The following is a 22,765-nucleotide window of genomic DNA, read 5'->3' on the forward strand; positions in this document are numbered from 1 at the left end:
CAAAATAAAGTTAGAAATTTGATATTTACGCTTCATTCTAACTTCAACACGTTATTATGTTGACTGCTGGCGAGTTCACGTCAATGTAGAGCCTACAACAACTTTTTGAAAATTCCTGGAGCCTCCAGCAGATTTTTTAAACTTGATATTTCCACGAAATTCATGTTGTAAACTAATTTCAATACGCTATGAAGCCGTCTGCAAGTGTATTTCAAGTCGTTTTGGAGCTTCCAGCAACTTTTTCGAAATTACTGGAGTCTCCAGCAGATTTTTTAAACTTGATATTTCCACGAAATTCATGTTGTAAACTAATTTCAATACGCTACGAAGTCGACTGCAAGTGTATTTCAAGTCGTTTTGGAGCTTCCAGCAACTTTTTCGAAATTACTGGAGCCTCCAGTAAGTATATTTTAAAACTTGAAATTTCCACAAAATTCATTCTAAAAGCTAATTTCTATATGCTATGAAGTCGACTGCAAGTGGATTTCAGGTCGTTTTCAGGTTCCAGCGACTTTTTCGAAATTACTGGAGCCTCCAGTAGTTTTTGAAACTGAAAATTTCGACAAAATTCATTCTTCAAACTGATTTTAATATGCTATGAACTCGGCTGCAAGTGGATTTCAAGACGTTTAGGAGCTTCCAGCAACTTTTTCGCAATTACTGGAGCCTCCAGTATATTTTAAAACTTGGAATTTCCACAAAATTCATTCTGAAAGCTAATCTCAATACTTTATGAAGTCGACTGCAAGTGGATTTCAAGTTGTTTTGAAGCTTCCAGCGACTTTTTCGAAATTACTGGAGCCTCCAGTAGTTTTTTAAACTTGAAATTTCCCCAATGTTCATTCTGTAAACTGATTTCAATACGATATGAACTCTGCTGCAAGTGGATTTCAAGGCGTTTAGGAGCTTCCAGAAACTTTTTCGAAATTACTGGAGCCTCCAGTAGGTATATTTTAAAACTTGAAATTTTCACAAAATTCATTCTGCAAGCTAATTTCAATACGCTATGAAGTCGGCTGTAAGTGGATTTCAGGTCGTTTTGAAGCTTCCAGCGACTTTTTCGAAATTACTGGAGCCTCCAGTAGTTTTTGAAACTGAAAATTTCCACAAAATTCATTCTTCAAACTCATTTTAATATGCTATGAACTCGGCTGCAAGTGGATTTCAAGACGTTTAGGAGCTTCCAGCAACTTTTTCGAAATTACCTACTGGAGCCTTCAGTATATTTTAAAACTTGAAATTTCCACGAAATTCATTCTGAAAGCTAATTTCAATACTCTATGAACTCGACTACAAGTGGATTTCAGGTCGTTTTGGAGCTTCCAGCGACTTTTTCGAAATTACTGGAGCCTCCAGTAGATTTTGAAACTAAAAATTTCCACAAAATTCATTCTGCAAACTGATTTCAATGCACTATGAACTCGACTGCAAGTGGATTTCAATACGTTTAGGAGCTTCCAGCAACATTTTGAAAATTACTGGAGCCTCCAGTAGATTTTTCAAATTTGAAATTTTCACAAAATTCTATCAAATGGAGTTGAAAAGCCGAAATTCACTCTGCACAATACGTGCTGAAATCAATTCGGACAGATTTTGTGGCATTTTTTGGAGAACTGGAATTACCAAAAGGTAGCTGAAATCTTTAAAATGACTTGAAACCACCTTCAATCGACTTCAAATCGTATTGAAATTAGTTTTCAGAGTACATTTCGGATTTTTAACTCCGTTTGATAATATCGTGTAAAAATAATTTCGAAGTTTTAAAAATCTGCTGGATACTCTAGGAATTTTCAAAAAGTCACTGGAGACTCCAAAATGACTTGAACCCACCTGCAGTCGACTTTAAAGCTTGTTAAAATTGGAATTCAGAGTGAATTTTGGATTTCCAACTCTGTTTGGTAAAATTTTATGGAAATTTCTATGATTGAAAATCTGCTGAATGGCTTAAATAATTTTCAAAAAGTCGCTGTAGGCTTCAACACGACTTTAAATTCACCTGCAGTCGACTTCAGAGTGTATTGAAATTAGTTTTCAGAATGAATTTCGGCTTTAACATCTGCATTTTGATGAAATTTTGTGGGAATTTCAAGTTTCAAAAATTTACTGGGGGCTCAAAATGGTTTGAAACAGTTTACAATTGGTTTCTCAGGTCGCAAATAAGGGCATATCCCAAATTTCAGCTTTCTAGGCCAGTTTGGTAAAATGATTTTTTTCCATAAATTTTTTACCCATTTTTAATTTTTTTAAATTCACCAAGAATCGAAAAATGAATTTTTACTTTTAAAATGACTGCTGATGCATTTTTGCGTTCTTTCTATTTATCTTTGTCAAGTTAAAAAAAATATTGGGCCAGTTGAGAATTTTCTCTTCCAAATAAGTACACTTTGCATGGCGTGTAATGATACATTGCTAGGCAAAAAAACGACCGAAAACTAGCCTCAGTCGAGTACATGATCGAATTTCAGTCTCATACAGTGAATTAATTCGAATATCGTTGCATTTTTTTTTTTTTAGGTAATCACAGAAAATACGCCATGGAAGAAGAACGGCTTAGTAGGTATTAACAGTTTCGGTTTAGGAGGCGCCAATGGTCACGTTTTGCTGAAATCTTTCGAGAAATCCAAATCAGACTTACCGGACTTGAAACGAGACCGTCGACTTCCAGTAATCGTTGCTATTTCCGGACGAACTCGCGAATCTGTCGATATTTTCTTCAACGAGGTATCTTAATGAAACCCAATACAAGCCATACCAAATCGTCTCGATCCATAGGTAATTTTTAATTTGTAATTTCAGCTCGAGAAAAATCCAATTGACGAAGAATTCGTTAGTTTATTGCACGAAATCCATAGCCAAGATATCGTTCAACATTTATACAGAGGAGCCATTATCCTGAGAGAAAATTCCATAACGACGATCCCAGCAACGGTCGTAGAACCAGTGGAGAATACTCTTTTCAAAGAAATCGCGGTATGTATTTGTACCTACATACACATAGATGTATAATAGTTCCTCAGCTGTGACTGCTCGAACATCGTAATCGTTTGCCAATATCTGCACTTAATGCATACATACAGCACTGTTCAATTAGACAACGACCGGTATGGTTCGTGTTCTCTGGAGTCGGTTGTCAATGGGCTGGAATGGGCAGGCAGCTGATGCAGTTGCCCATCTTCGCCGAATCCATTAAGCAATGTGATCGAGTACTGAGACCCTTCAATGTGGATTTGATTCGAGTCATAAGCGATACCGATCCCAAAGTATTGGAAAACGTGATAAATTGTTTCGTTGGAATTACAGCAGTACAAGTAGGTTTAGATTTACACATCTTGAGTGTTGACCAGTCCACTTACTCGTTGTTTACGATGGTCAGATAGCTTTCGTGGACGTTTTGCGAGCTCTGAATGTGACAGCTGCTGGAATGATTGGACATTCAGCGGGTGAAATAGCCTGCGCTTACGCAGATAATTGTTTGACCAAGGAGCAAACTATTCTATGTGCTTACTACAGAGGTTTATCGTGTATGGAAACGCAGCTTCCGAAAGGAGCAATGGCCGCAATAGGTGAGAAAAACGCTGTACTTATAAATAGGTATGATGAGTTCTATTGATCCGAATTCTAACCCCCTTGATTTTGCAGGTCTTGGTTACGAAGAGTTGAAAACCAAATTACCTGACGATGTTGATATCGCATGCCGGAACAGTTCTAGCAATTGTACGATTTCTGGTCCAGTTGAAACGATAAACCAAGTTTTGGAAAAGTTTCAAGAAGAGAAAATATTCGCGAGACGAATCGAAAGTTCGAATATCGCTTTTCACAGTCGATACGTGAAACAGATCACTCCTAAACTTCTGCCATATTTGCAAAAAGTAAATTAAAAACTTACATTTTTCATTATAATGATAATGAGATATCGATTCGTCCATAAAATTAGGCTTCTGGAGAAGACTCCAGTCATATGATTCAGCTTTTAAAAAATCTCAATTCGTTGCAGGTAATCCCCGAACCTCGAAAAAGATCGGATCGATGGATAAGTACGTCTGTTTCCAGTACTGCTCCTGAAAATCAACAAAATGAAGAATTGAAATATTGTTCACCAAAGTATATCACAAATAATGTGCAAAGTCCGGTACTTTTCGAAGAAGCTACCCGAGCAATAGAGGAAAATGCGGTTATAATTGAAGTTTCGCCTCATTCGCTGCTGCGAGCTTTATTAAACCAAACTTGTGGACAAGAGTTCACATACGTTTCATTGGGCGTTAAACAGTGTGAAGATAGCATGTTATATTTATTGAAAGCAACTGCCAAGTAAGTCATGAGAATATTTTTGAAAATTCAGACTCTTTAAAATGTCACGATGCCACGCAGCCTCCCTCCCTCCATCCTTCCTTCCTTCCTTCCTTCCTTCCTTCTCATTTTTAGGGAGGTTGTTCAGGAAATTGTCTCTATACCTATATAGGTAGTTTGAACAAAATGCCAAACTATTGAAAATATGTTCATAAACGAAGAAATTTCATTACTATTCATTATGATGATCTCTGGGGAATTAGGATAGAAATTCTGATTTACCATCGAACGGAACTTGTAAAAAAATTTGAGCAAAATCGGAGCACCTGACTTTCATTTTTTATTCCAATTTTTAGTACAGACCAATGACCATAGAGTAGTAGAATTGAGAACCACTTGATGGCGTTAATAAAATTGCCTACTTGGTTTGCCGTAAATACAGCTTATACTACATGCTTATTTACGGCGAACTAAGTAGGCAACTTATTCAACATTGGTGCATTTTTTTAGTAATATCTCGTAAAACTGGCTGAATAACTTTTGATTTGATTTGATTTGATTTGAATAAGACAGTAGGCTCCATAACTTAAAAAGAGTTAAACTTGAAGCAAATCTATCCATATTTGTGGAATTTTTCAATGAAAGTAGAGAAGAAATTTAAATTCAGTTGCAAGACTACGAAAAGATTGAAAACTGCCTTTACAATTTTTTTTTTTTTAAATGGTGAAAACAATTTTTATCATTTCTACAAATTAATTTTCAAAATGAGATTTTAAGTTGGGAAAAGAAAAACAAAAGCCTACAATTTCAATCAAGCAAAAAATTTATTCATGTCAAAATTTTTGCATTTTCAAGTTCAAAGAGAATTAGAAAAAATTGCTAATTTTGCAACAAAAAAAGCAATATATTCTGATAAGAAAAAAAAATAGAAAGAAGCAAGATTTCTTGCCACAGTTTAGCAAAAAAAAGCAGAACATGCAGTTAAAGCATAATTTTTGCAGTTTTTGCAAAAAGCATGAATAATTTTTTTGAAATAATGACTTTTTTGACATTTCAGTAAAAAAATATGACTTTTTTAGTAGTTTAGATAACAAAGCTAAATTTTTTGAGAATATTTATTGACAGAAAACATGACTTTTTGCAATTTTGCCAAAAAACTTGACCTTTTTGGTAGTTTTAAGATGTGGTGAGATTAGAAGAATATTTTGTGGCATTTTTGGCAAAAGAATAGTTTTTTCTGAAATTTCAAAAAAAGCATAGGTACCATACTTTTTTACAAAATATAGATACTTAGTTACACATTACTTTTTTTTAGGCAGTTTGGGCAAAAATGAAAACTTTTTGGTAATTTTGACAAAAAATATAATTTTATGACGAATTGTACTGAAAAAAGTTGAAATTATGACTTTCTGCCATTTTGAAAAAAACATGATTTTTTCTGTAGTTATTGGGGCAAAAATGCAAAATTTTGTATTTCCACGTAATATTTTGACACAAATCACGACATTTCGAAAAATTTTACAAAAAAAAACGCAAATTGTTGCAAAATATGAGTTTCTTGCCATTTTGGCGAAAAATGACCATTTTTGGCAGTTTGAGTAAAACACTTTTTTTCCAAAAAACACAACATTTCCTGACAGTTTTAGCTAAAATGAAAACTTTTTTGATAATTTTGACACAATTTACAAAAAATGACAAATTTTTGCAAATTAGGACTTTTTGCAATTTTGGCAAAAAACATGACTTTTTCTGTAATTAAGTATTGGGGCATAAGTATGCAAAATTTTGGATACCTATGAATTTTGAGAAAAAGCATGACTTTTTGGCAAGAGTTAATCCGTGTTTACTTATCAACTCAAGTATGTTGAGTAATTGTTGTAAGGTTTCCTCAAACGTATACTGCCAGAAACTTTTACGTCATCTATGAATTTAGATACTCAGTCTTGATCTGGTATGACTTGGTTCATCATATGAATGGACAAATTCTCCTGATGAAATTTTCAAACCATATGGTAGTCTGCAAGATTCATATACTTAGCCGTTGATAATAAGCACAGTGTATTTATATGACTCTTCATCTAGAACTAACTGCCAAAACCCAAACACGAAGTCTACGTACAAAAGAAATTATCTTTTGCACCATTGAATATCATGCTATCAATCATTGCAGGTTCTGTTTTGAGTTGACGTTGCGGCAAGACATATTTGCAAGTCACCAATGACAAAAAATGACCTTTTTTTAAAGTTTGAGCAAGCAACATTTTTTTTGAAAAAATTGAATTTTCCTATCAGTTGAGGCAAAAATAAAAATTATTTAGTAATTTTAACAGAACATGGTACTTTTCCAATTTCTTTGACTTTTTTTTACAATTTTTGGCAAAAACATGACTTTTGTTGGCAGTTTGGACAGAAATGCAAAATTTTTGATAAGCAGTACAGTTATAGCAAAAGCATGATTTTTCAACTTTGGGCAAGAGAAAAAGTACCTACTAGAGCTGAAAATGGTACTTGCTGAAAGAGGGTAACTACTATACTTACCTATTAGAGCTGAAAACAGTACTTGCTAACAGCGGGTAACTATTGTATCTGTATCGTAAATTCTTGCTACTCACTAGTAGCGGGTAACGAGTTGAAAAAATGTCGCACCACTTCACAATATAACTAGTAGCGCATTGAATGTGTAGCCGGTGTACCAGCATGGCATCATCATTGTCATCAATCATGTCAAACGTCAATCACACATATGAACGGCAGGTGTCAAAGCGTAACTCCTCCTACTTACACATTATCAAATTTTGTGGTGCGTGCGCAGACCAAGTGCGAAAACATTCGGGTTGTACTCGCTATAAGCTACTATCTATATCCAAATCAACCTGATACAACCACTAGCGGGTTTAGCCGGTATTTTAACCAGATACCAGTTAGCAGGTAGCATAACTGTTTTCAGCTCTACTACCTATACTGTAAATTCTTGCTTCTTGCTAGTAGTTCGTAGCAAGTTGAAAAAATTTCACACAAATTCACATTATAACTTGTAGCGTGTTGAATGCATTGCCCTCAATCACTGTCAAATGTCAATCACACATATGAACGACAGGTGTTGAAGCGTAACTCCTCCCACTTATGCATTATCCATTTTTGGGGTGTGGGCGCAGATCAAGTGCAAAAACAATTGGGTTGTGCTCACTATACGCTACTAATCTATACCCGATGAATCAACTCGATACCAGCCACTAGCCAGTTTAACTAGCTGGTATTTTAACCAGATACCAGTTAGCAGGTAGTGTTACCATTTTCAACTCTGGTACCTACCTATGACTTTTTTGCAGTTTGGGCAAAAGCACGACTTTTCAGCCATTTTTGTAAAAATATAACTTATCTCATCTTTTTTTTTTAGCAATTTTGACAAAAAAAAAACATATTTTGTGCACTAATTGAGGTTAGTTCGAACTGAGTGTCTAGCTTCTCAAGGCTGTATAGCTTCCAATCTGGCCTCTCAAGGTCATGTGTGCCTGGCTTCTCAAGACTGGCTTGCCTACCTTCCAGTCTGTCTTCTCAAGGTTGTTGACCCGCCTGTCTGGTTTTCTGTCTGGTTTCATGGGGTCGTTGACCTATTTATCCGACTTCTCAAGACCGTCTGGCTTCTCAAGGTCGTTGACCTGTCGGTATGTATATCCTGCAGTCCGGCTTTTTGAAATCATTGACCCACATAGCTTCCTGTCTGGGCTTTTAGGATCATTGAGCTATATGTCTGGTTCTTGCCCAGCCTCTCAAGGTCATTGACCCGCCTGTCAGGCTTCTCAAGGCTGTCTTCTGACGGAAAGCATGATTAATGCCTCGTAATAATGACGATTTTCTCAAGATCGCTGAACTCGAATACCTATTTATTTAATTTTTGGATCAAATTACTCAGTTTTTCCCTCGTCCTTCATCGGCCTTCTTCAATAACAGAAGGAGGGATAAGGAGACACCTAAGAATCTAATCCAAAAACTATACCTTTCTATTTATGAAACTCGCTTTAGATGATAAAATGTATTGTATGTATAATCCTATATCTCGTGAATCATGTTACGCAGATTGTTTTTACTGGGAGAAACGTTGAAATTTCGCGAACTGTATCCTGCAGTGAATTACCCAGTTAGCAAAGAAACACGTATGATAGCACCCTTAGTGAGATGGCAGCATGACAAAGATTGGAATGTGGTATTTTCAAAAAAGGAAGACATGGTTCCAGGCGAAAGAAGATACAAGTTTAACGCCAAATTTAAAGACCTCGCTTATATATTTGATCACGTAATTGACGGACGAAATATTGTTCCTGGTTACCTTTACCTCGTAAGTTTGTAATTTCAATTTTCAAAAACAGTAAAAATAAAATTTAATTTATTTTATCAAATTACAAAAAATCTCCTTAAAAATCCAGCATTTGATTTAATATATTATTTTTCTGTACTAAATTGTTCATAGTTGCCAGTATGGGAAACACTACCACTAATGTACGACAGAGTTCTAAAAGACACCCCAATAGTGTTTGAGAAATTACGTTTCCAACGAATGGTGAACGTGCATCGAGACAGTAAGTATATCACTAAAAATACACAAACTCATAAATCATCTCAAAAATGGCCTCATTTCGCATTTACAAAATTGTTTATACAGAACCCATCAGCGTCCTTGTCCATATTCAAAAAGGAAGCGGAAATTTTGAAATTGTCGAAAACAATCAAGTAGTGTTAACCGGTAGAGCATACGTTCCGGACGAGATCGAAAAGGAAACACAGCCACTCACCATTGCCCAAAATGAAAACGATGACGATATGGTACTCGAACAAGACGATATTTATAAAGAATTCCAGCTCCGAGGGTACGAGTACAAAAACCTATTTCGTCAAATGCTACGCAGCAATTTCGACGGTACGTGTCTTTAATTCGCTATAGGTGTAAGGTATGCAGTATGCATAAGGAATATACCTACCTAGTTATAATTTACTGTGCCACACATATTTGGACTCAATATGCATACTTACACGTATTGTAGGTACCTTGTACGTACACGTAGTAGAAGGGTGAATGAAAAATGATACGTGTGTTCGCAGGTAGTCGAGCGTTGGTTAAATGGAATGAAAATTGGATCACTTTTTTGGATACCATTTCGCAAACGTATATTTTACAAACGGATACCAGGTTACCCTGTTTGCTCACAGGTATCGATAGAGTGGTCATCGATGTGGATAAACATAACGCTGTGCTGAAACAAAATCCGCATTATCAAGATAAAGGTGACTAATGTGATGAAACTTCAAATCAGACCCCCTCCCTCATCGAAAAATTATCATTAAAATATTTAAAATCTACCCTATTAACAAAATTTTGTAGCATTTTGCTAGCATTTTTTGCTAGTATAATGCTAGCTCATCAGAAATGCTAGCACTTTATGCTATTAGCTTGTCCCTAGGATTATGCTAACATTTTTCTAGCATTGAAGTGTCCAAAAATTTCAAGTTCGACCTCTCTAAAGTTGAACTTAAAAAATGTTCTACTTTTCACAACATCGACTTTTTCATGACTTTTGTGGCTTTCAGGACCACCCACCTGCTAGCATTATTCTAGCAACATGCTAGCATTATTCTAGCAATATGCTAGCATTATTCTAACAATATACTAGCATTATTCCAGCAACACTAATGCTAGCAATGGTTGCACAATTTTGAACAGGTGCTACGAAAATCTGCTAGCCATGCTACCCTTATGCCAGCATTATGCTAGTTATGCCATTGCCAGCATTATGCTAGTTATGCCAGAATTATGCTATTTATGCCAGCATTATGCTAGTTATGCCAGCATAATGCTATTTATGCCAGCATTATGCTATTTATTGCTAGTTATGCCAGCATTATGCTAGAATTATGCCAGCATTATGCTAGTTATGCCAGCAGTAAGCTAGTTATGCCAGTATTATGCTATTTATGCCATAATTATGCTATTTATGCCAGAATTATGCTAGTTATGCCAGCATCATGCTATTTATGTCAGTATTATGCTAGAATTATGCCAGCATTATGCTAGAATTATGCCAGCATTATGCTAGTTATGCCAGAATTATGCTAGAATTATGCCAGCATTATTCTAGTTATGCCAGCGTTATGCTAGTTATGCCAATATTATGATATTTATGCCAGAATTGTGCTAGTTATGTCAGCATTATGCTAGAATTATGCCAGCAGTATGCTAGTTATGCCAGTATTATGCTATTTATGCCATAATTATGCTAGTTATGCCATAATTATGCTAGTTATGCCAGCATCATGCTATTTATGCCAGCATCATGCTATTTATGCCAGCATTATGCTATTTATGTCAGTATTATGCTGGAATTATGCCAACATTATGCTAGAATTATGCCAGCATTATTCTAGTTATGCCAGCATTATGCTAGTTATGCCAGCATTATTCTAGTTATGCCAGCAGTATGCTATTTATGTCAGTATTATGCTAGAATTATGCCAGCATTATGCTAGAATTATGCCAGCATTATGCTAGAATTATGCCAGCATTATGCTAGAATTATGCCAGCATTATGCTAGAATTATGCCAGCATTATGCTAGAATTATGCCAGCATTATGCTAGAATTATGCCAGCATTATGCTAGAATTATGCCAGCATTATGCTAGAATTATGCCAGCATTATGCTAGAATTATGTCAGCATTATGCTAGTTATGCCAGAATTATGCTATTTATGCCAGCATTATGCTAGTTATGCCAGCATTATGCTATTTATGCCAGCATTATGCTAGAATTATGCCAGCATTATGCTAGTTATGCCAGCATTATGCTGGTTATGCCAGCAGTATGCTGGTTATGCCAGCAGTATGCTAGTTATGCCAGAATTATGCTATTTATGCCAGCATTATGCTATTTATGTCAGTATTATGCTAGAATTATGCCAGCATTATGCTAGAATTATGTCAGCATTATGCTAGAATTATGCCAGCATTATGCTAGAATTATGCCAGCATTATGCTGGTTATGTCAGCATTATGCTAGAATTATGCCATAATTATGCTAGTTATGCCAGAATTATGCTAGTTATGCCAGCATTATGCTATTTATGTCAGTATTATGCTAGAATTATGCCAGCGTTATGCTAGAATTATGCCAGCATTATGCTAGAATTATGCCAGCATTGTGCTAGTTATGTCAGCATTATGCTAGAATTATGCCAGCATTATGCTAGAATTATGCCAGCATTATGCTAGAATTATGCCAGCATTATGCTAGAATTATGCCAGCATTATGCCAGCATTATGCTAGAATTATGCCAGCATTATGCTAGAATTATGCCAGCATTATGCTAGTTATGTCAGCATTATGCTAGAATTATGCCAGCATTATGCTAGAATTATGCCAGCATCATGCTAGAATTATGCCAGCATCATGCTAGAATTATGCCAGCATCATGCTAGAATTATGCCAGCATTATGCTAGAATTATGCCAGCATTATTCTATTTATGCCAGCATTATGCTAGTTATGCCAGAATTATACTAGTAAAATTGTCGATAGGATAGTTTGGGGAAATTGCCCAAAATACACCAAAAAAAAATATACCATAATCAAATCTATAAATTTTGTGAGCAGGAATTCCAGTATACGTCGATAAAAAGCTCGGAATCATCGAATCAGCCGGAGTTCAAATTAGAGGTATAAAAGGCCACATAATCCCCAGACGAAAAATGCTCAAAGAACCTCAGCTATTCGCGTACAAATTTATTCCTTTCATTAATTGTCGAGTAAGTGAGTAATTTTCTGTTCCTCTGATAGGTTTCTTGTACACGAGGCATCTCTAACACTTTACCTATTTATGTATTTATTTTTATAGGATGAAATGGACAAATACACGTTATCTAGTTTTTACGCTCGTCTGATTTGGGAAAATGTGGGAGCATTTTCGACCAACTTGGCTCTTTTGGAATACGAATGTTCGTATTCGAAGCAAAATTATTACTCGAAAGAGATTTGCCGAGCTCTGAATAATTATCCGCGAATACAAGTTGGCAGCAATGAACCTACCTATTTAGAATAGGTAGAAAATTATGATTTAATATTATTTGCTTTGTAAATTTTCCAGGTGACTAGTACAGTTGCATGTTCTGATATTACTGCTAGTGGTGGAAATGGTGCGAGTAATACGACGCTGGCCATCGAGCAGCCATTACAAGAGGATGTTCATGTGAATTACGTTCTTGTCGACAGCAATGGAGAACTTGACCAGCAGGTCGATGCTCATCTTCTGATTGTGGAATATGATGACCAATTACATGTATGCAGACGTTTTGTTATATTAATTCCTATTTTTTATAAAAATTACCAGGAAAAATCTGTCTCTTGCCAAAATCATAAAAATGAATATTTTTTTCTCGCAGAAAACCTTATTTTTTTGGACAAATTTTTGAAAAGTCTTGCTTTTTTGACGAAAAAAATCTGTTTTTTTATTCGTCAAAATTGAATGAACACGTTTTGCTAGAATTGTAAAAAATTCAACGTTTAGATAATTTAAATAAAAACTGTAAGAAACTCATTTTTTGTCAAAATTGCTTAAAAGTTTGTTTAAAAAAAAAACAAAAAACAAAAGTGTTAAATCCTGCACATTTGCCTAAATCTTAAATTATAGAGAAAAAAATTTCTGATCAAAATTTCCAGAAAATTTTGCTGTTTTTGTCAACAAAAATCAGGTTGATCTGTCAAAATTGAAAAAAAAAAGTTTTTCATCAAGATTATTAATTGTTGCCAAAATTATCAAATGATGGTTGTTTTTATTTCAAAATTATAAAAGAGGTCGGTTTTTGGCAAACTTGAAGAGAGACCCCTTTTTTTGTGACAAAATTTTCGGGAAATCTCAATTTTCTGTCCTAAAAAATCTAGTGTTTTATTCGTCAAAGTTTTTTTTTAAAATCTGTTCTTCGTCAAAACTAATTGAAAAATCCTACTTGGTTTTGCCAAAATTGCAAAAAATCCTATGTAAGAAGTCCATTTTTTTCCAAAATTGCCACAAAGTATGTTTTTTAAAACAAAGTCAAGCCTGATGTTTTTACCAAATTATGGAAAAACTCTTTTTTGAGTTCATAATTTCCAGGAAGTTTTGCTAATATTTTGTCAACAAAAATCAGGTAGGTCTGTCAAAATTGCACAAAAAAATGTTTTTCATGAAGATTATCTACCAAGAAAAATTTTTCTTTTTTTGCCAAAATTGCCTGAAAAAGTCTGCTTGTTGCCAAAATTATCAGAATCATTGTTGTTTTTTTTTCAAAATAATGAATGAGTCCGGTTTTTGCTAAAATTGCATAAAATCCTCTTTTTTGGACAACATTTTCTGAATGTTTCGTCTTTTGGTCGTAAAAAATTGTTCTTTTATTCTTCAACATTTTTTTTAAAAATCTGTTCTTTGTCTCAAAATTACTAAATGAAGAAAACCCTTACTTTGTTTTGCAACAATTTCAAAAAACCAATGTAAAAAGTCCATTTTTTTGCCAAAATTGCTAAAAAGCTTGTTAAAAAAAAACAAAAACAAATTATAGAAAACTCTTCTGTGGGTTCAATATTTCCAGAAGGTCTTGCGGTATTTGCCAATAAAATTAGGTTTTTCTGTCGAAATTGTAAGAAAATATGTTTTTCATCAAGATTACCTACTTTCCATAAAAATCAAAAAAATCTCATTCTAAAATTCCAATTTTTTTAAAACAAAATTGTTTAAAAAAATCTGTCTATTGCTAAAATTATTGAAATGATTTGGTTTTTTTTTCAAAATTTGTGAAAAAAGTCATGTTTTTTCCAAACTTGCAGAAAAGTCCTTTTTTGTGGAAAAATTTCCAGGAAGTCTTGCTTTTTTGTCATAAAAAATCTGGATTTTATACGTCAAAATGGCAAAAAATAGAACTGTGTTGTATTTTTGATCAAAATTGCAGAAAAAACTGTTTTTTTATCAAAATTGCTACGAAGTCAAGTTTTTTACCAAAATCAAAATTTCAAAAGGCTGTTTTTTCTTGTCACAATTTGGTTGAAAATCTTACGTTTTGTTCACCGAAATTGCACGAAACCCTACTTTTTTATCAAAATTGTAACGAAGACTGCGTTTTTTAAACTGAAAATTGCTTTAAAGTTTAGTTGATTTGATATTAAAACTGCTAAAAAATTTTAACATTACAAGGCGAAAATCGTTCAGGGGATATTAAATTCGGGGAATAAATTCAATAGTTAGGAAAAAAAGTTCGGCGAAATAATCATGAGAATTTCTTTTTAAAATTCTTTGAAACGAGATTTTTTTATCGTGAAATTTTTTATGTTATATTTTTCAGAATAAATTGAAATATTTAACAGATGCAGGCTTCCTAATGGTTCGCTTGAGATACGAAACAATGAAAGATCCTTCAACACCAACATCACTTGCATCATTACAAGACCTAAAAAATTTTACAAAATGTTGCGAACACATATTCAATGGTGAAAAATTGATCATTTTTCGTCGCGTAAGTCCAGTCCAATTTGCTCATTATTTTCATCATTAATCATTTCCTATCCAAACGTAATTCGATTGGCTAAAATATGTTCAAACTTTACGCAGGATCCAGTTGCGGTATCTTCAGAGCCCATCATTTTGAAAGTGACACCGACATTCGAATGGTTGGACGAATTGAAAGAAACGATAAAACAGGACGAAAAACGAATAATTCTGTATTCTCAGAGCGATCCTTACACTGGCCTACAAGGATTCTTTAATTGTCTGACAAAAGAAATATCTCCAAAAAATATCAGGTATACTGAAGAAATTGTTTCAAGACACGAAAGTTTCCTCTAGATTACCTATACTGGATGCAGGAGTAGATGTATTCGATTTCGATGTACCTATTTTTCAGATGCTTTGAAATTCTAGACAACGATGCCCCTCCCTTTTCAACCACTGATCCATTTTATCAAGACCAAATATCTAAAAATTTACTCGTCAACGTGTACAAAGATAAATACTGGGGTTGCTATGCTCATTCACCAATGGCACCTCCGTCATTGGTAAAAACACCGTATGCTTTTGCCAACGTAGAAGTTACCGGAGATCTGAGGAGCTTGAACTGGTATGAAAGGAGTCCTGTCCAGTCTTCGTGAGTGGTTTACATTTTTATACTTAGAGCTAAAAGCCAAAATAAATTGCTTCCCAAATAATAACTCGAACCACCAATTACTTTTTGTAGAAGCATTATCTACCCGAGAAAGGAAGATGACTCTGAATTAATTCACGTTTATTATTCGGCGTTGAATTTTAAGGATGTTTTACTGGCAACTGGTGTTCTATCATATGAGGCGTTTGTTCCCAATCGACTGATGCAGGTAAACGAACACTATACCTACTTGTATAAATTTAAATTGGATGACATTAAATAAGCCAATCTAGAAGCTGCTCAGATTGATGATCCATTATTAAAGGCTTGCATCGATGTTACCACCATTGTCGGGGATTTTTTACGGTTCGTTTTTTAAATATTACATATCGTACCGTATGGGATCTTCGACATTGGTCGTAAATCTTTATCTTTATGCTGACATCTCTAATTAGTCAGGTATATACCTACTTGGATACTTAGAATTAGTTCAACAAACATTACCACAAGTATTATTAAGACATAACATATAAGATGTACCTACCTACACCTCTCGTTCGAAAAATTCTTCAATTTTTAAAATAGGCAGGTAAAATGATAAAATAACACATTACCTTCTCAAATTCTGATCTGGCCATCATAGGAATGTCTAATCGGATGCGAATTCAGTGGGAAAAGTGCCCAAGGCAAACGTTACATGGGCATATATCCAGCTGGAGCGATCTGCACCATGTTATCAGCATCCAAGAACTTTCTATGGCAAATACCAGACGACTGGTCGCTGGAAGAGGCAGCCACAGTGCCTATAGTTTATTTAACAGTCAGTAAATAGATACCTACCTACTTATGGATAAACGGGACTTTGTACATTGCACTTATACTTACTAGTAGTTTACAACATTTAGACGATCGCTGCATTTTTCGTACACGGTAATTTGAAGAGAGGTGAAAGCATTCTGATTCATTCGGGTGCCGGAGGAGTTGGACAAGCAGCTATAAATATCGCCTCGTATTACGAATGTGAAATATTTACAACTGTTGGAAGTGATGAAAAAAGAGAATTTATTAGGAAAACGTTTCCACATGTAAGTATTGCATACTGACTCACTTAATTTAAATGAAATTGCTTCCCAATGTCCTTCCAAGTACCTACTCAATTTAAACAAAAAGTAGGTAGATCATTATTTCTACTGTCACCTCCGTCTTTAGATAAAAGAGAGCCACATTGGAAATTCACGAGATTGCAGTTTTGAAATGATGGTAATGGCCCAAACCGAAGGCAAAGGGGTTGATGTTGTTTTGAATTCGCTAGCTGGAGATAAACTACTCGCATCTGTCCGGTGTTTGGCTAAAGGAGGACGGTTTTTAGAAATTGGAAAATTAGATTTGCTGCAGGATAATCCACTGGGTGAGGCTGGGTTTCCATTCAATTTTCCTTCTCCTGAATTGTTTCCTTTTTTTTCTAACTGGTCTTTTGATAAATTTCCATCTTTATTCCGCAGGTTTGAACATATTTTTACGTGGAGTAAGTTTTCATTGCGTGTTGCTCGATAAGATACACGAAGAGAAACCAGAAACTAGAAATCAAATAATAAAAAGCTTCGAACGAGAATTGAAATTGGGTACAATCAAACCAATAGTTCGAACAGTTTTCGAAGCTGATGACGTTGAAACTGCATTCAGGTGATAATTCTATATCTAAGTACGAAAGAACTTACCTATGTGCAGAATTTATGCATCATGGCATCACTCTCAATATTATTCAGAAACCATTTTACTCCGGCATATGACATTGGGAATGATTGAACCCCCTCCCCCTTCCAATCCTCTGAGACATTTTTTTCTTCAAGGGGACATCCTAAAGAATGTTTTAAAGCAAACTTTCCAAAAACAGTTGTCCCTACTAACAAAATAGAGGCCATTTTGATTGACAGATCAGGCGAAATCGTGAATTTCACTTTCCTAACGTAGGGCTTGCACAAAATTTTTGAACTGGACAAAGCTAGATCGAAAGAGCATGCAAAACTTCAACACCAGGCCAAATTTTAAGCGTTACGGTGCATTTTTTGATTTTTGGTGATTTTTTGAAAATCAAATTTTTATGTCAAAAAGAGAAAAAAATCAAAATTTTACCAAATTGACCTAGAAAGCTGAAATTTGGTATATACCCAATTTTTGATCTGCTAAATTGATTGGAAACGGTTTCAAACCGTTTTGAGCAGTTCTGGAGCCTCCAGCAGATTTTTGAAAAATGAAATTTCCACAATATTTCATCAAATGAAGTTGGAAGTCCAAAATTCACGCAGCACTCTAACTTAAACACGGTGTTAAGTCAAGTGCTCGTGCCTCCAGCGACTTTTTGAAAATTCTTGGAGCCTCCAGTAGATTTTTGAAACTTGAAATTTCCATCAAATTTCATGAAATTCAGTTGAATGTGAAAATTCATTCTGCAAATTAATTTCAATACGCTATGAAGTTGATTGAAGGTGGATTTCAAGCCGTTTTGGAACCTCCAGCGACTTTTTGGAAACTACTGGGGCCTCCAGTACACTTTTTGTAAATTACTATAAAGCCTCCAGTAATTTTGTGGAAATTTCAAGTTTCAAAAAGCTGTGAAGGCTCTAGGAATTTTCAAAAAGTCACTGAAGGCTCCAAAATGGACTTGAGCCCACCTGTAGTCGACTTTAACGTATTGGTAATTGGAATGCAGAGTAAATTTGTGATTTCCAACTCTGTTTAGTAATATTGTATGGAGATTTCGAACATTGAAAATTTGCTGCAGGATCCAGTAATTTTCAAAAATTCTCTGGAGGCTACAAAACGACTTGAAATCAATCTGCAGTGGACTTCGTAACGCATTGAAATTAGTTTGCAGAATAAATTTCGGCTTTCCATCCGCATTTGATGAAATTTTGTGGGAATTTCAAGTATCAAAAATCTGCTGGAGGCTCCAGAACTGCTCAAAATGGTTTGAAACAGTTTCCAATTGATTTGGCAGGTGGAAAATAGAGTATATTCCAAATTGCAGCTTTGTAGGTCAATTTGGTAAAATTTTGATTTTTTCCCCCTCATTTTTGATCTAAAATTTGATTTTCCAAAATTCATTAAAAATCGAAAAATGGACTTGAGCACTTGAAATTTTGGCTGGTGATAAATTTTTGCATGCTCTTTCGATCTAGCTTGGCCCAGTTCAAAAAATTTTGTGCGATTTCTATGTTGGAATGCAAAAGCTTTCCATCCGCATTTGATGAAATTTTGTGGGAATTTCAAGTTCCAAAAATCTACTGGAGGCTCCAGAACTGCTCAAAATGGTTTTAAAAAGTTTCCAATTGATTTATCAGGACGAAAATAGAGTATACCCCAAATTTCAGCTTTCTAGGTCAATTTGGTAAAATTTTGATTTTTTCCCTCATTTTTTATCTAAAGTTTCATTTTCCAAAATTCATTACAAATCGAAAAATGGACTTAAGCACTTGAAATTTCAGCTGGTGATTAATTTTCGCATGCTCTTTCGATCTAGCTTGGCCCAGTTCAAAAAATGTCGTGCGATTTCTATGTTGGAATGCAAAATCTGCGATTTCGGCAATGGCCTAGCTGCCGACCAAAATGACCGCCATTTTCCCTTCAAGAAAAAATTTGTCCCAGAATATCGTGGAGGGGGGAGTAGGATGCGATTATTCCTATTGTCATATTATGCTAGACTATTTCTTTTGAAATCCATAAACTTTCTAAAGAATACTGTCTTGTTAAATTTATGTATAATTGCGATCTCGAGGTGCAAGACTCACTCGGTCTTACTTTTATTGCTCCAGATACATGGGTAGTGGCAAACACATTGGTAAAGTGCTGTTGAAAATTCGAGAAGAAGATGATTTGGCTTCACCACCATCCCAGTTGCAGAAAAACGTTATGCCACGATTTAGTTGTCACGATGGAAAAGTTTACATAATTTGCGGTGAGTTGTTTGATGACAAAATCAATCTAAAATCAAACAATAGATACCTATACCAGTATACCTACAATATGATACAATATGAGAATCTGAAGTGGATATCTACTTATAAATCTCAAATTTTACAGGTGGATTAGGTGGCATGGGCTTAGAATTGGCCGATTGGCTGGTTCTGAGAGGTGCACGAAAGCTCATGTTGATTTCAAGGAAAGGAATAGTGAACGGATATCAAAAGTTACGAATAATGCGATGGAAGTCGTACGGAGTTACAGTGGTGATGCGCACTGATGACATGACCAAAGCTGGCCAAGTTCAAAGTTTACTGAAAGATGCCGAAAATCTCGGACCAGTTGACGCAATTTTCAATTTAGCTGCTGTAAGTGCCTGAAAATTGCACACACTCACAAACTCGTTTTCATCATATTATGCATACGGATTATAGGCCCTAAGTATTATTATGAGCACTGAATGTTATCATCTCCTTTCTTGAAGGTGATAGACGATCGAATGCTCGAAAATCACGACGTTTCAACTTTCAAGAAGGCAACCGAACCGAAAAAAATAATCACGCGATTATTGGACGAATATTGCAGCAAATTATGCCCCACTTTACAACACTTCGTGGTATTTTCTACGCTGGCGTGTAGCTACGGTAATGCATCTCAGACAAATTACGGATTTGCCAACGCATCTTGCGAAAGAATCTGCGAGAAAAGAAGAGAACGTGGCGAGCCTGCGTTAGTCGTGCAATGGGGCCCTGTCGACGATGTTGGAATGCTGATGCAGATGGATATTGAAAAAACTTGTACGTATAACATTTTTTGAACCGAACCAAACAAAGGTAAGAAATAACTTGCAAAAATACTAAATAGGTAGGTATAGTCAAAATTTTAAGCACTGAAATTCATTTTTACAAGTTTGGGGAATTTTAAAGAATAAAATAGAATTTGATATAACATATTCTTTAACCCCCCCGCCCCTTCCTCGAAATCCGAATCGATTGGGAATGGTTTTCTTAGCCAATTTGATCAGTTCGCGGGAGCCTTCAGTAGATTTTTGAAACAGTTCACACCGAATTTTCTGACAAGTTGATCTTTCACTTTACTTTGAAATTTCAACTTCAACTTATTAAATTTCAATAACTGATTTTAAAAGGTATTATCTATTTGTATCCATTTTTTTCAACCTACCAACGAGCAGCAAACTTGAAAAAAAACTGGACTCAATTTTTGCTTTGAATTGCTCAAGGATACTTAAACGTCAATTCAGCCATCTGAAAAAAATACTCCTCCCACAATTTCCCATCAGAGGGGATAAAGTTTGCTCATTAATTGCTTATGATGACTGTCCTATTAAAATATAATATTTTACGTATGTTCGAAGGTAGTTTTGTCGGTTTGAAAGCGCAACCAATTAGATCATGTTTGAAACTAATGGACGTGTTTTTAAAACAATCCGAAACAATAGTAAGCAGTTGTATTTTGGGCGATAAGAACAGCGAAGATAGTAAACGAGGGACCAATTTACTGGAAACCGTGGCTAATATTTTAGGTTGGTAAGTCACACTCAACGATAATAATACTTACATAGGCATTGATGTTCACTAACGAACGTTGTTGCCTGCCAACTTCCTCTACAATATCTATAGGAGGTACCTATACTTATTCCAATTCAATTCGAAAATGTATTTTTGAAGAACAAAGCAAATCGTGATTGCAAGAATTACTTAAGCATAACATCGCAATCTTTATTATGATGCAGGTATAAAAGATACGAAGAGCGTTAGCATGTACTCGACGTTACCAGAACTTGGAATGGACTCAATAAGCGGTTTAGAAGTGAAACAAACACTCGAACAGCAGTACGATTTATTCCTAAGTCCGAAGGAACTAATGTCGCTTACTTTTGCCTCGTTGAATGAGATTCAGAAAACTGGCAAAAAAAGTACGTATTTATTTTTCTAGGAAGTACCTATATACCTATCTACTCTGTTGTCTCGTTACGGTGTTATGAGGTGTAGACTGTAGATGAACGACGATGAACATCGCTTTCTGCAAATAAATAGATAGGCTTCCGGTGTAGGTACTCTGTTCTTTCGCATAAACTCGCAGCCAGCCTCACTTTCAGCGTTTATTAAATGAGACGTGCATAATCCACAGGTTCGATTGTGAAGAAAGACGATACTAATGTAATGGCATCCGTTCCATACCTGCGAAACGTGCTGCTGGATAAATCAAAACGAAACGTTTTATTTGAATCGACATTGCTTGCGAAATTGACATCGATTTCGACACCCTCACTGCACAAAATCTTGCATCCTGATCGTGTTGTTTTCTGCTTCCCATCTATCGATGGTAAGCAAATCAATTTCTACGTCGACTCAGGAGTTCTTTAAAAATAAAAACATACATTGGGTTGATTTTTCACAGGTATTGCCGATGCTCTAGAACCATTGGCAAATAATTTAGATATATTCGATCAAGTATTATGTTTCCAATACGTTGCCATTGAAGGAGGTACCGGAGTTGCCCAACTAGCTGAACTTTTCGCTTCGGTGATTTCTTACGTTTCTTCATCTTCAGTTCAGAAAAATTTCGTAAGTACTCTTGATGGTCTAATTCATCCACAACCTTGTTTTATTTCAGCACATCCTCGAAAGATTATCTGCAGAAGAACCATTCAACATTATCGCTTACTCGTACGGTGTAGTGATCGCGATGGAAACGCTGAAAATATTACAGAATCAGAACAGAAAAGGAAACATTGTACTTGTCGATGGATCGATAGATTTCGCTAAAAATTTAAGAAGTATACATTTCGGAGGGTTCAATGACTTCACTCATGTTCAAACTAAAATTATACGAGACGTTGCATCTTGTTTTCAACCAACGATTAATAATGAAGTTGTAAGTACGGTATCGAATATAGTCGAGGAGCCCACTTAAGGATAAATTGCACCCCCCCCCCGTCGATCCTCCGGGACAACTTTTTTCTTAAAGGGGGAGTCTTAAGGAACATTTCTAGCCCCTTGTACTCAAAAAAAGTGGCCCTACTTACAAAATGGCGGCCATTTTGATTGACAGGTCAGCCGAAGTCGCAGATTTTACGTTCCAACATAGGACTTGCACAAAATTTTTCAAACTGTACAGAGGTAGATCGAAAGACCTAGCAAAAATTTATCACCTGTCAAAATTTCAAGTGCTAAAGTGCCTTTTTCGATTTTTGGTGAATTTTTGAAAATCAAATTTAGGCCAAAAATGAGGGAAAAAATCAAAATTTTACCAAATTGACCAAGAAAGCTGAAATTTGGGATACATCCTATTTTCGACGTGCCAAATCGATTGGAAACTGTTTCAAATCGTTTTGAGCAGTTCTGG

General features: G+C 35.3%; 1 protein-coding gene across 1 annotated transcript in view; it reads left to right on the plus strand.

Annotated features, from left to right (window-relative positions):
- The window catches only part of LOC135843982 (fatty acid synthase-like), a 28,361-nt gene that overhangs the window by 3,805 nt on the left and 1,791 nt on the right, over positions 1 to 22,765 (plus strand). The window contains exons 7-35 of the mRNA XM_065362057.1: positions 2,515 to 2,721; positions 2,797 to 2,970; positions 3,078 to 3,308; positions 3,374 to 3,563; positions 3,640 to 3,869; positions 3,995 to 4,308; positions 8,365 to 8,623; positions 8,756 to 8,864; positions 8,948 to 9,202; positions 9,385 to 9,567; positions 11,928 to 12,079; positions 12,169 to 12,339; positions 12,418 to 12,609; positions 14,642 to 14,812; positions 14,908 to 15,098; positions 15,200 to 15,439; positions 15,530 to 15,665; positions 16,080 to 16,256; positions 16,342 to 16,521; positions 16,646 to 16,844; positions 16,939 to 17,119; positions 19,249 to 19,391; positions 19,517 to 19,764; positions 19,881 to 20,193; positions 20,772 to 20,939; positions 21,150 to 21,332; positions 21,548 to 21,742; positions 21,818 to 21,942; positions 22,034 to 22,294. Coding sequence (XP_065218129.1) covers positions 2,515 to 2,721; positions 2,797 to 2,970; positions 3,078 to 3,308; positions 3,374 to 3,563; positions 3,640 to 3,869; positions 3,995 to 4,308; positions 8,365 to 8,623; positions 8,756 to 8,864; positions 8,948 to 9,202; positions 9,385 to 9,567; positions 11,928 to 12,079; positions 12,169 to 12,339; positions 12,418 to 12,609; positions 14,642 to 14,812; positions 14,908 to 15,098; positions 15,200 to 15,439; positions 15,530 to 15,665; positions 16,080 to 16,256; positions 16,342 to 16,521; positions 16,646 to 16,844; positions 16,939 to 17,119; positions 19,249 to 19,391; positions 19,517 to 19,764; positions 19,881 to 20,193; positions 20,772 to 20,939; positions 21,150 to 21,332; positions 21,548 to 21,742; positions 21,818 to 21,942; positions 22,034 to 22,294 — 5,778 coding nt within the window. The remainder of the gene's footprint in view (positions 1 to 2,514; positions 2,722 to 2,796; positions 2,971 to 3,077; positions 3,309 to 3,373; positions 3,564 to 3,639; positions 3,870 to 3,994; positions 4,309 to 8,364; positions 8,624 to 8,755; positions 8,865 to 8,947; positions 9,203 to 9,384; positions 9,568 to 11,927; positions 12,080 to 12,168; positions 12,340 to 12,417; positions 12,610 to 14,641; positions 14,813 to 14,907; positions 15,099 to 15,199; positions 15,440 to 15,529; positions 15,666 to 16,079; positions 16,257 to 16,341; positions 16,522 to 16,645; positions 16,845 to 16,938; positions 17,120 to 19,248; positions 19,392 to 19,516; positions 19,765 to 19,880; positions 20,194 to 20,771; positions 20,940 to 21,149; positions 21,333 to 21,547; positions 21,743 to 21,817; positions 21,943 to 22,033; positions 22,295 to 22,765) is intronic.

The sequence above is a fragment of the Planococcus citri genome, chromosome 4 (genome assembly GCF_950023065.1).
Source record: "Planococcus citri chromosome 4, ihPlaCitr1.1, whole genome shotgun sequence".
Taxonomy (NCBI): domain Eukaryota; kingdom Metazoa; phylum Arthropoda; class Insecta; order Hemiptera; family Pseudococcidae; genus Planococcus; species Planococcus citri.